General features: G+C 40.3%; 1 protein-coding gene and 1 long non-coding RNA gene across 2 annotated transcripts; both read left to right on the top strand.

Annotated features, from left to right (window-relative positions):
• The first annotated feature begins 2,127 nt into the window (after window positions 1-2,127).
• Window positions 2,128-3,481, top strand: LOC133709500 (tetrapyrrole-binding protein, chloroplastic). Its single transcript, XM_062135273.1, has one exon. The coding sequence runs from the start codon at window positions 2,321-2,323 to the stop codon at window positions 3,170-3,172; it is 852 nt and encodes a 283-aa protein (XP_061991257.1). The 5' UTR covers window positions 2,128-2,320; the 3' UTR covers window positions 3,173-3,481.
• Window positions 3,482-11,289: 7,808 nt separating this feature from the next.
• Window positions 11,290-11,705, top strand: LOC133708493 (uncharacterized). The gene is made up of 2 exons (XR_009845848.1): window positions 11,290-11,368; window positions 11,443-11,705. It is a non-coding gene; the product is annotated as an uncharacterized LOC133708493 (long non-coding RNA).
• Window positions 11,706-12,181: the final 476 nt, after the last annotated feature.

The following is a 12,181-nucleotide window of genomic DNA, read 5'->3' as shown; positions in this document are numbered from 1 at the left end:
ATTGCGATGGAAGACAAATGTCGCAAAAGCCTCAAGAGTATTTGCTATGCGTTTTTTGCTGACGCTTGTTATCCATCGCAACGCCATCGCAAAAGATTAGTTGCGACGGTTTTTGTATTATTTGCAACGTTTTTGTTCTGTTGCAAAAGATCGCTTTTTTTTTTTTTGTAGTGTTATATGCCAAAATGTTCTTTACAACATCCCCAACAACTTTCTCAACTACAACATTGATATATTTTAAGTCTAAAGGCCAGAATTTACCTCGAAAGCAAAAGGGGGGATTTGAAACCCTAGAATTTCAATCTTTCGGTTCATGCTCCACACTTCGAATTGGACCAAGAGACTTTGAGGGATGGTTGTATGATCCAAGAGCTCAAAGACCCAACAAGAATCATTGCCGGAGGTGGCCAAAAACTCGAGTTCCGACCAAAAGCTTGGAGCGATGGCGCTGCCCCTTTTCTCCTCCTTGCTGCGCCTTCCACGGCTCAAACTAAGCCACCAAACTGCCCCAGACTTGAAGAGGATGAAGAGAGCTTTTCAATGGTACTTGTGGCGTCAAAAACCATCGCCGGACGGAGAAGAAATCAGAGGTCAAAATTCGTTGGAGAATCAGGGGGGAGAGAGAGAGAGAGAGAACTCGCAGGGTAGATTTTCGAAAATGGAAACCAACCACAGTAAATTTCTTCCTTTTATAGAAAGTTATCATGAACAGTAACTTTATTTTTTTTTATCATAACTTTCACATACAAACTCCGATTTAAGCATGCCACATGTCCATGGACTCGGTTTAACGTCTTCTACAACTTTCGTAAAGAAAATTTTCTCAAATTAGGAATGAAACAAAAAGTTAACTTTTTGGTCCACTAAAAGTATCGAAACAAAGTAATAAAAAGTGAAAGTAATTGTCATTTATCGTCCAAATAACTAGTAAACTGGTAAATTGAGGTACGGACGTAACACACAACATCTCCTAGCCTTCTCAGGTATCCTAGTATCATCAGGACTCCTAATTCCAACAGGTTTCCTAGTCTAATTAGGACTCTTCATTTTCGAAATGTTCTAGAACCTTCCGAAGCTCTCCTTGTGTGATAGGGCTTTTCCTGGCAGGAATGGGTTTCCTTATCTAACCGGGATTCTGTCATTTGTCATTTCTATCATTTCCACAATCTTGACTCCTAGTTGACTCAGGATTCATATTTTAACTGGGATTCATATTCCTAGTAGGATTGGAAAAACATCATTTCTCCATTCCTTTATCATTTTTGCGCCTCATTTCTTCCTTGCTTTCATTTCTAGCTCTTGGTAGCTCATTTCCTGCGTTCCATGCTCATTACAACAAACTAAGTTAGAAATGATATTGTTAAGAAAATAACTAAGTAAAATCTAGAGAGAATAACACTAAAAACGTCGCATAAAAATGCTCTGATCAGAATTCTATATCGAGGAACATGCTAGAGGTGAAAATGAAAGATTTCACTATGGACCATTCAAGGCAAGAGATCGATCAAATGACTAGAGTGGGAGAAAGAGGGTCAGAGATAGAAGATGAGGGTGGGGGTTTCTGATCTTTGTATATGATAAAGAAGATGATTTTAGGACGAGAGCTAGAACCAGTGCTCGCCTCCCCTCACAACCTCATGATTTAGATGTAGCCGGAGCAAATCTAGATCTAAGAACGTAGAGGAGGACAAAAAGGATTGAGTTAGGACCTTTTCTAGAGAAGTGATTGAAACTCTTTCTTTCGGAGCAACACTAATTGCTAAAGTGCTAATTGAGAAGACATTTTTTGTCAAAAAAAAAAAAAATTGAGTAGTCATTTGTCATAATGAAAATGGTATTTAGGGTTAATAAAATTTATAAACAAAAATAAACGGCTTAAAAAAAAAAAAAAAAAAAAAAGGAAAAGGATAGAAAAAATGGCCTTTTAAAAACTGCCGTTGTTTGTTTCTATTATTTTTTTTTTTGTCAAAGTTGTTTGTTTCTATTCATGCAACTGAAAGAATGAAATTCATTGCTAGTGAATTTCATAAATATTCACAGAATTTTACATAATCATATATACAGGAGTATCTAGCCTCACCCAGAGGGAGCCAATCAAAATGGAGAATCCAATATACCTGATTAGCTTATTCAAGTCCCTCTTCACTCATTTCTTATCTGTCACATATCAACCCACACACCTGCATATCTCTCTGCCCATATCACCATAATCCTCCCCCATCCAACCCCTTATGCCCTTCCTTCTAAGCTCTGCTACTCCCTTAAGTCACAGAACATCATCATCACCACACCTCTCTCTAAGCTATCTATATTAATTTCTATGGCCACCAACACTTTCCAATCCACATACCACAATCACCACTCTCTTGGTCTCAACCACCACTCTACTACTCATGACATTCCTCCTTCCACCACCACTCTTTTCCTTAAACCCACACACACCACCGTAACCTCCTCCCCTCTCTCTTCTCATCACCACCTTCACTCTCTCGTCATCTCTTCAACCAAAACGTTCTCAGTCTCGCCCACCACCTCATTTTCGACTCCTTCTTCTTCCTCCTCCTCCTCCTCCAAATCCAACACCTTCGACCTCCTACAGCAGCACCTCTCCGCCCAAAACTTCCGCGAAGCCGACGAAGAGACTCGCCGCCTCCTCATCGTCCTCGCAGGCGAGGCAGCCCAAAAGCGAGGATACGTCTTTTTCTCCGAGGTCCAGTTCATCCCCGAAGCCGACCTCAAAGCCATTGACGACCTCTGGAGACAGCACAGCAACAACAGGTTCGGCTACTCCGTTCAGAAGAGGATATTCTTCGAAAAGGTTAACCAGGACTTCACCAACTTCTTCATCAAAGTCGGGTGGATGAAGAAGCTCGACACCGAGGTCGACCAGTACAACTACAGAGCTTTCCCTAACGAATTCATCTGGGAGCTCAACAACGACACACCCGAGGGTCATCTGCCATTGACGAATGCTTTGAGAGGGACCCAGTTGCTGAAATGCGTTCTGAACCATCCAGCATTTAAGAACACCGAAGAAGAAGAACGGCTACTCCAAGCGGGCAGGGCCGCCGTTGAAGGTAATAAAGCAGCTAGTGGTGGAGGATTGAAGGGGTTAATGGATGGATCCAAACCTCTGAACAAGAGGGTGCTCAAATCAGACTATAGCTTTTGATCACTTCATTCTGGAACAGATGCACAGGAATTGGATATAGATTCTGGGTTTGGTTCTGTAATAACAAAACTGCTTAATTGATTGCTTCTACCTTTTTTCTTTTTCTTTTTAAATAATTTATTTTTGTGCCTACAAAAGGCATGATTTATTAAGTGGTGCTGGACAAGTGGAAGTATGCTTTTATATAGAATATGATGAATCCAACTGTGTGAAACGTGCCCGATGGGAGCAAATGTGTAGAATGTTACTCTTGTTTTTGTGGCGTTTCGAAAAGAACAGACAAATCAGAGAGCCTGCCCCTTCTGTTTTCTTGCTTGTCTCTTTGCTGCATTTTATATACATTGCATTTGGCCTTTTGACATACTGACTCCACTGCTATTGCTCACCAGGGCGTATATGCATCATTAGAGGACCATCGGATCACAAGATATATCAGACCAACATAGCTACATATTACTAATTACCTAAAATCAGAGACGCCAGCCAAACCAAATAGATAGAGAAATTATTAGGCGGTTCTGGATCACCACGTGTCAGAATCAATATCCGTGCGACATGTGTTTAATAGTCAAATTGATAGAATTTTCATTTATATCTAACTGCTCTGTTTTCTTCTATTACAGTCAGTGGCGGAACCAGGATTCAATTCCTGTCTAGGCTAATTAAAAGGGCACAATATTTTTTTTTTTTTTTTTTGAGGTTTGGAACCCAGTGGGAGGCTCATCTTCACGCCTTTATTATTTTGGATCAAAACATACAACGGAGGGGACCTAAAACCAAACCCCGTAAATTAAAAACTACAAGCATACATTTGTTGTAAAATAACAATAAACTAACTAAATCGTACCCTCCGAGACCCACTCACTTCAAACTCAGCAATCACAGAATCATTATCAATGCTATCGGCAAATTCTTTTTCGATGTAGAGAACCATCAAATCATCAAAAAACTCATCTTCCATCTTATTTCGAAGTTTGTTTTTTATGATGTTCATAGATGAAAATGCTCTCTCTGTTGTTGCTGTAGAAACTGGCAGAGAGTCAGCACAAGACAAATCAATCTATAAATCATAGGAAAGAATGCTGACTTTCTTGATTCAACTAACCGCCGACACAAATAAGATACAGTAGTTCTAATGGGTTTGTGAAAGGAACACTCACTTATTAAATAAGACAGGCTAAAGAAAATCAAGCTAGTAACACTAACCAGATGGAAAGGGCATCAACAGCAATCTCAGTATTCTGCATAACCCCAGACACTATCACCAAAACTCAAAATAAAAACTCTCCAATCTGCAACACAAAATGCACATCTTTAAATAAAAAATAATCACAAGTTCGCAACATGATCAGAAGCCAAAGAAAGCATCAAGAAATCCCAAAGCCCAACAAAAGCTCATTCACTTTTTTTTTTTTAGCCAGTAATTTATACAATCATGAATCATCATAGATAATAGATTCATAGCCTCACCTATCCACCGACCATCAGACCATGATCAACAAAGACATCACTACATCAGTCGGTAATTCTAACTAAAAATACATTCATGATTCATGAATCATCAATTCATCATAGCCTATTAGCGGATTAGCCTATGAGGCGGCTATCCACAGACTGACCGTCACCGAGTGACCGACTCACCGACCATGAATCCATGATCAAGAATCAAGATCCTCAGCTAACATGGAATCTCTCTCTCTCAGTCTCTCAGTCTCTCTCCCCCCCCCCAAACCTCAACTCATAGTCTCATACACAAAAGCCCAACTCACAACCAGTGGTAGCAAACAGAATCGACATTCGGCAAAAGGAGATCTGGGATTTCTTTAAGGAAACCCCATTGGGAAAAACAGAGTAGGAAGAAGAAGTGAAGAACAGAGGAGATCGATAGAGCTTCATACCTTGTTTCAATCGATAAGTCCATAACCTCCATCGAAACACTAGAGTAGTGTGACTGTGTGAGGCAGTGACCAATGAGGCTGTGACTGTGAGCTGCCGTGGGAGCTGGGAATACACGGGACTTCTACATATAATTTTTTTTTTTCTTTGGGCTGGTATGGGTTGGAGGTAGAGATATATATATACTTAAGGGTTTTTAGCCCAAAATGTTGTCTAGGCTTGAGCCCGTATAGCCTACCATGTCCTTCCGCCACTGGTTATAGTGTCGTTTAGAATAATTTTTATTTATTTATTTTATTATTATTATTATTATTTCACTTTTCTTCCACGTCTTGCACGTTCAGTTTCGAACCTAAAAACCTAAACAAATTGAATGAAAACCCTGAATCGGGAGAAGAAACTAACTGGTGCGTGAGAAGAGAGGTCTTCAGTAGATCAAATCTTCAATGGAAACTGATACAAGTAAGTTAATTTATCTCCTCATTCTATGTTGCCATCAATGAAAAGTCATTCCAATAACTATTGAAACTTGAAAGCAGGTGTATTGATGATCTTTTTCACATCATGAATTTTAGTTGAACTTGATTTACGTTTCCCTTTGAAGCGCATTGTGCTAGTCAACAATAAATCTGGTAACTCCATCCCCATCTTGGTGTCGTATGAGGTTATTTATGAAGTTTGCTTTTGATGTGATCAGTATATTCAACGTAACATAGCTCATTCATGTCCATTCAAATTGTTCAACATTAATTGTTTCATGGTTGAGCGTTTTGAGAATGATCACCTAGTTTATCCGGCTGAAATTGCCAAGTTTGATAGTGTCAAGAGTCTCTAATTTGCTGAAAATTTTTCTTTGGTTTTCCAACCAATTGCTGCCCTTGCTTTTGAGGGGGGTGACAACTCTAATGAAGGAGCTTCCTGGAAAGTTGTCTCTAGAAAAGGTAAGGGTAAAGGCTTCCACTACCCTAAAAATGGCTTCATCTCTGAAAGGCGTCAAGCCTTAATCAAACCAGGAAAGACTTTTAAGGAGGTGGTTGATCCTAATGCTGCTGGTCCTTCCAAGGAAGCTAAAAATAAGGAAGTGGTTGTGGTCTCTGATAACTCCTCACAGGAAGTTAATCAGTACATTGATGTGGAGGAACCACCTTAGACTGGTGATTTGGATATGCTGATAGGGGAACAAGCTGGCTTTGAGGCTTTTAGTCCTAGTGCGATCTTTGGTTCCAGTCTTAGTCAAAAGAAAAGATCCAGACAAATGGTTGAGTAAATCGAAATCAGCAATGTTCAAGCTGCGGAAAATGCTTCTCTGTTGAAGATTCTGGATGAGAATCCTTAGTTGGAACAGTCGGGGATATTCCTGGCCTGGTTTCCTAGCCTAAGCGCAGTATCTCATCACTGCCTTGAAGCTAGATGTGCTTTGTATTTTGGACACCAGGCTTTCTAATATCTTGATAGGAGCATTTTAATGCGACGTTTTAATAGTTAACTCCTCATATTTTTCTTAGCTATTTTACTTAATCATTTTAACTTAGTTTTCTATTTTCTAGGTACATTGGAGCAGATGAAGAAGAAATGAGCTTAAAGGAGCATGAGAAGCAAAGTGGACGTTGGAAATGATAAAGGCAAGGCACAAGGGATGCAGAAATGAAGTATTTCTGGTCCAACTAGGAAAATGAATCCCAGTCAAAGTAGGAATCCTGGGTCAACTAGGAAACATGCTAGAAGAAATGAAGAAAAATAGCAAAAAATGCAGAGTCCTAGTTGGAATATAAAACCTACTCCTACCAGGAAAAGGAATCCTAATGACATAAGGAGTCCGAATTGAACTAGGAAAGCAAAAGAAGATTCTGGAAGGTTCAAGAACATTTCATGTGAAGAGTCCTTATTTGACTAGGAGTCCTGAAGACATGAGGAGTCCTGATGAGGCTAGGAAACCTGAGAGCACTAGGAGACCATGTGGCTTCAAGATGACTCAAGAAAGCTCATGATTATTCTAGAATACTAGGGAATTTTTGGCAAATAAAGAAACCTAAATGTTCTAGGGTTCTTGGAAGTAAAATAAGGAATTTTGGATGGATAAATATTGTTTTGCCTTGAAAATATAAAGAAAAATATGGAAGATGACGTCTTGGAGTTATCCTGGAGGGTTTTAAGGGATTACAACATTCAGGAAGGATGAAATCAAGTCCAAATGCGTTCCTTGTTGCTCACTCTCCTATTTGGCCGAAACTAAAAGACAAAAATTGTGAGCCCCCGAAAATTTTGTTTAATTTTTAGAAGGTAATTTTTCACCAATAAGATTTTCGCAAGGTGATTTAAATGAAGAAATCGATTTGTTACAGATTGTTTTGGTGTCGAGACCACCTATTGGGCCTTATGATTTAAGTTTGGGCCGAGATTCTTTCATTTGGGCCTAGAAGGTTACAGAAGTTTAGTGAAGCGACAGTTTGTTAAAGTTTCGAAGACTATAAATTGAGTTGTAACAGAGTCTTGGATTTTGGATTTTTACGAGATTGAGTTTTGGGCCTAGGACGAAGTTGAGAAATAATATAGGAAGTTTCCGACGAAAAAAGAATAAAGGAAAAGTTACGAGCCCAAAACAAAATTACAGAAAGCAACTGGCTAGAGGAGTTTTTGTAATTCGTCAGAAGGGTAAAATCGTCAATGCACACGGGTTATAAACTTAAGGAAACCTAGTAGGCTCCTCATTTCGCTCTCTCTCTCCTTCAACCGTATTCTTCTCTCTCTCCCCGACCTCTCTCTCGTCCTCCCACTGCCAGCGCCGGAAAACACCATTTCCGACCACCACCTAGCAAAACCGTCACCAGCAATCGAACCAGCACCAAATTCCGATCTAAACCCAGCAAGAATCACCGACATGCACCGCCTCCAACCACCGCATGCAACCACCATGGTCACCGCCGCCATGCCTAGCCGGAAAGGCTGCTTTCGATCACTTTCTCCACTTATCACCATCACCGATTGATTCGGAACAAGCCACTCACCCAAACCCCGAAGCCTTTGCAACGTCTGACGCAGGAAGACCACCGTAAGCGCCATTGCCGGAGACGAGGATGTAACGTCCCGAACCCAAATTCACCCGTTTACTAGTCATTTGGACGGTAAACGACCTTTACTTTCACTTTTACTTTCGGTTTAGTACCTTTAGTGGCCCTAAAAGTTGACTTTTTGTTCGGGTCAAAATTTGAGAAAAGTTTCTTCATGGAAGTTGTAGAGGACGTTAAACCGAGCGCGTGCATATGTGGTTCGTAAAAATCGGAGCTCGTATGCGATAGTTATAAGCGAAATAGTAAAGTTACTGTTTACGGTTACTGTTCATGGTAAGTTTCTATAAATAGCCAAGTTACTGTGGTAAGTTTCCATTTTTGGAAACTTACCCGGCCTTTTCTCTCTCTTCTCCCCCGACATTTTCTTCCTCTTCGGCCCGATTTCTTCTCCCTCCGGTTTCTTCCTTCTCCGGCCGACCCACGACGGAATCCGGGCACCGGCAGGTTCGCCTCCTCCTCCTTGTCACGCCTGGGGTGGTGTTTGGCGGTGGCTCGACCGGTGGAGCTCGGAATTGAGCTGTGAAGGTTACTGTAGCCGATCGGAAATTTCATCGATTTCCGGCGATTCCGGCCGTTTCCGGCCACGAAATTGGCATCGAAGGTTCGGTTTTCATCACTGATCATTTCCCCTATGGCCTTGTGTCACGATTTGTTGTGTAGAAGTCGAATTGATGAATTGAAATTTTAGGGTTCTTGAGAAATTTCTGGGCTTGTGTTCATCGGCCGAATTGGAGCTCTTTCAGGTAAAATTGGAACTTGTTGTAGTTGAATGAATGGTTGGGTGTGTTGAGTAGATGCTACTGTCCAAATTTGGTGGCCATCGGAGGTGGTGGCCGCCGGCGCGTGGGGCCCACGCGCCGCCACTGTTGGTGGCGCGTGGAGGCGTGTAGGGCAGTGTTTTAATTCCAGTTTTTAGCCCATTAAATTCTATAAATGTTGTAGAGCTTGTATGTGAAGTTTGGTGATTTTTGGAGAAACTTGGAATTAATTATGAATTTTTGAAGTTTAGGGTTTCGATTATCGAATTACGAGAATCCGACCGTCGGATATCTCTCGGTTCTGCTTTGGAACCTTTAAATTAACGAATTGGTATTAGTGGTATAATTTGGGCTGAATCCGAGGAGAATGGGAGATGTAAATTATGAGGAATTGAGTTTAGGAATTATATTAAATTGTTGAATAATTATTCACGGAATATAATCGTGTACAGGATGTCGTACCGAGCCCTGGCTCGATGAAGGAACTCGTATACGTGATCGTCGGAATAGTACTGTGAGTGGACTTTTGTTTTAAATAATGATGCATGCGTTTATTTCTTGAATTAATTCTTTATTTAATTATCATATTACTTTTCAAGCATATTATTTGTTTCCGGAATTTGATTATTGGTTTATCTCCTGGATTGGCTTTCAATAATGATTTTCTGGGATGGATTATGATTTACCTCGGTCATGAATTTCGGATATTAATTCGTTATGCTCGGATTCGAGTTTGTGATTTATGTTGATTTCCGGAGTTTCATATTTAATTTCATTCATCGATTTGAGATTTCTGAAAGATTTTTGAAATGGGATTTCGATGGAATTATTTCTTAATTATTTTTTTTGAATATGAGTTTATTTTTGGTGTGGGACACGCCGTTAATTTATTGATCTTTCTTATTTATTTATCGACTTTCGGATTTTGGCATTGGGAATGCCTTGATGATGATTTTGGAATTGGTTTTGTTTCGAATTATGGAGATTATGATTTATTATTATTTCTCGCATTTTTGCTAATGATTTGAGATATTCTTGGCGTGTGGGACACGTCGTTGGAAATTCATTTGCGAGAGTTGGGGGAAGCTTTATGTATTTTGGATTTACTGGATTTTCGGTTATGTTTCCCTGTGCCATACTGAGGGGTGATTTTATCATGCTAGCATTGATTTTCCGCCTTTGTGGCGCGGTGATGGGATCACCGTAGCCCTTCCGCCTTTGTGGCGCAGGTTACTGTCTCTGTGACAGTAATTCTGTAGCCCAGTATCCTATCGCTACACTTAGTGGCATAAGGGTATATTACGGGAGTTATGGGAGTTCTTTAGCCTGGGAGGCTATCACCCAACCAAGCCTGCGTGGCTTATTCGTATGGCTATCATCTTCCCCTACTTATACTATTTTTGACTAGCGGGGACTAGTCTGAGTTTTCTTAACCAGCGGGGCTGGACTTATATTTTCGAGTATTGAAATTTCAATCTTTTACTTTGTTGTTTTGACTAGCGGGGCTAGTCGGTTTTCTGGAGTTCAACGTTTTTCGGGTTATTTTCTTAAGTGTTCTATAAATGTTGCATGCATCCGGATTTTATATATCGAAAAATGTGGGAAAGTATGAAGTTTTATTTTGTTTTATTCATATTAAATTATTTATTTTTGTCCACTCACGCTAACGTTTTTATGTACTTTCCCCTGGGCCCTTCGGTTTCAAATGCCCAGTTTGCAGGCGAATTAGTGGAGGTCGGGCGTACATGACATTTGAGGCATAATTGTCACCACTTCCGCATTGTAGGATCCCTTGATCATTTACTCTACTTTTTTATTTCCTTGTGAATTAGTATTGCTCTGATAACCTTTGGGATTTGTATTGTTAAGTTGAGTTTTGTGTTTTGCGAGTTGGGGAATGTTGATTTGGGGAGCAGGGTGGCTCCAGGAGCATAAGGATGGGTGATTTAGAAGTGTGAATTCTCTTTCTACAGGTTTTGGGTTGTCCATTTTAGGGGAAGTTCCGCCAAATTTTTGGTAGAATTTCTTCTAAGGTGGGCCCCGCAGGGCCACTTCGGATTTCAGGGTGAAATTCGGGGCGGGTCTTGTCAGAGGATCTGCGGTTCTTCGTTCTTTAATTCCCGGCCTGAATCGAGCTACAACACCCACATGAATACAATCCTCGCTTCACGACCTCCCAAACCCCCCAAATTCTGGACCTCTGACTCCGACCAGAGCCGCCGCACGCGCCGCCGCTGGCGCGTCAACCACCGTTGCTCCGCCTCTCATAATCACCGGATCTTCAGGCCTTCCCGATTAGGTAATTATCGTACCCTCCATCAATTGACACATCCAATTTCGATTTGGATTAGAAACCCTAACCCACTGCCATTGAATTTTGAAATTGAGGATCGGATGGATTTATGCATTCTGGGAAGTTTTGGAGTTTTGGAAGAGAGGAGCTGCTGGGTCAGCTACGTTGATGTCAAGGAATGGTAAGGAACTCGGGACTTTGTTTTGGATATGAAATCTGTTGAGAGTTGAGTATTGATCATGTTTTGTCTGCTAGGGAGTCGAATGGTCAGTGATGGTGAAATGCCACTACGACGAAATGATCTCTACTTTGGGGAAAGAAGAATGGTAAGGGTCTGGGTTTTTGGATCTATCTTGTCATGTGATGTTCATACTTGGTGGAATTCTGGTTTTTTGGATTATTTGTTATGATATCGATATGTGTTGGGAATTTAACATGGTAGTGGACAAGAATGAAATTGGTTGTATGTATAGACAGAGTTGGTTTTGTCAAATAAGAAGATGGATCTGTTATCAATATTTTTGGCAGTGTCATTCCACAAGTTGAACAAAGGGAAATTAATTTGGTGGTAATTGAGAAGCAAACCGATTTGTTAAAGGAAGTTAAGGAGTTTGAGTAAATGCAAATATTGACGGAAAATTGATGATGAGGAAGTTAAGCTAGTAAGGTTCACAAATTGAATTACAATTAAAGAACACGGGAATTACCATATCCCGAATGAGCAAAGAGAACAAAATCATTCGGGAATGGTAACTGTTATTTAATTGCTTAATGTAGAGATGCTAACTAAAGAAAGGTCAAAGTGTTAAATGTGATACCATATTTCAAATGATTCAAATGCCTTTTTACTTGGATTATTTAGGAATGGTAAGTGTATTTGTTGCTTAAGAAAGGAATGCTAGACAATGACATCAAATATTTAATCCGAACTATATTACCGAAAGGAGTATGATCACCATATCCTAAATGGTTCAAATGCAATATCATTTGGATT

The sequence above is a fragment of the Rosa rugosa genome, chromosome 5 (genome assembly GCF_958449725.1).
Source record: "Rosa rugosa chromosome 5, drRosRugo1.1, whole genome shotgun sequence".
Taxonomy (NCBI): domain Eukaryota; kingdom Viridiplantae; phylum Streptophyta; class Magnoliopsida; order Rosales; family Rosaceae; genus Rosa; species Rosa rugosa.
This window is presented reverse-complemented; position numbering and strand designations above follow the sequence as displayed.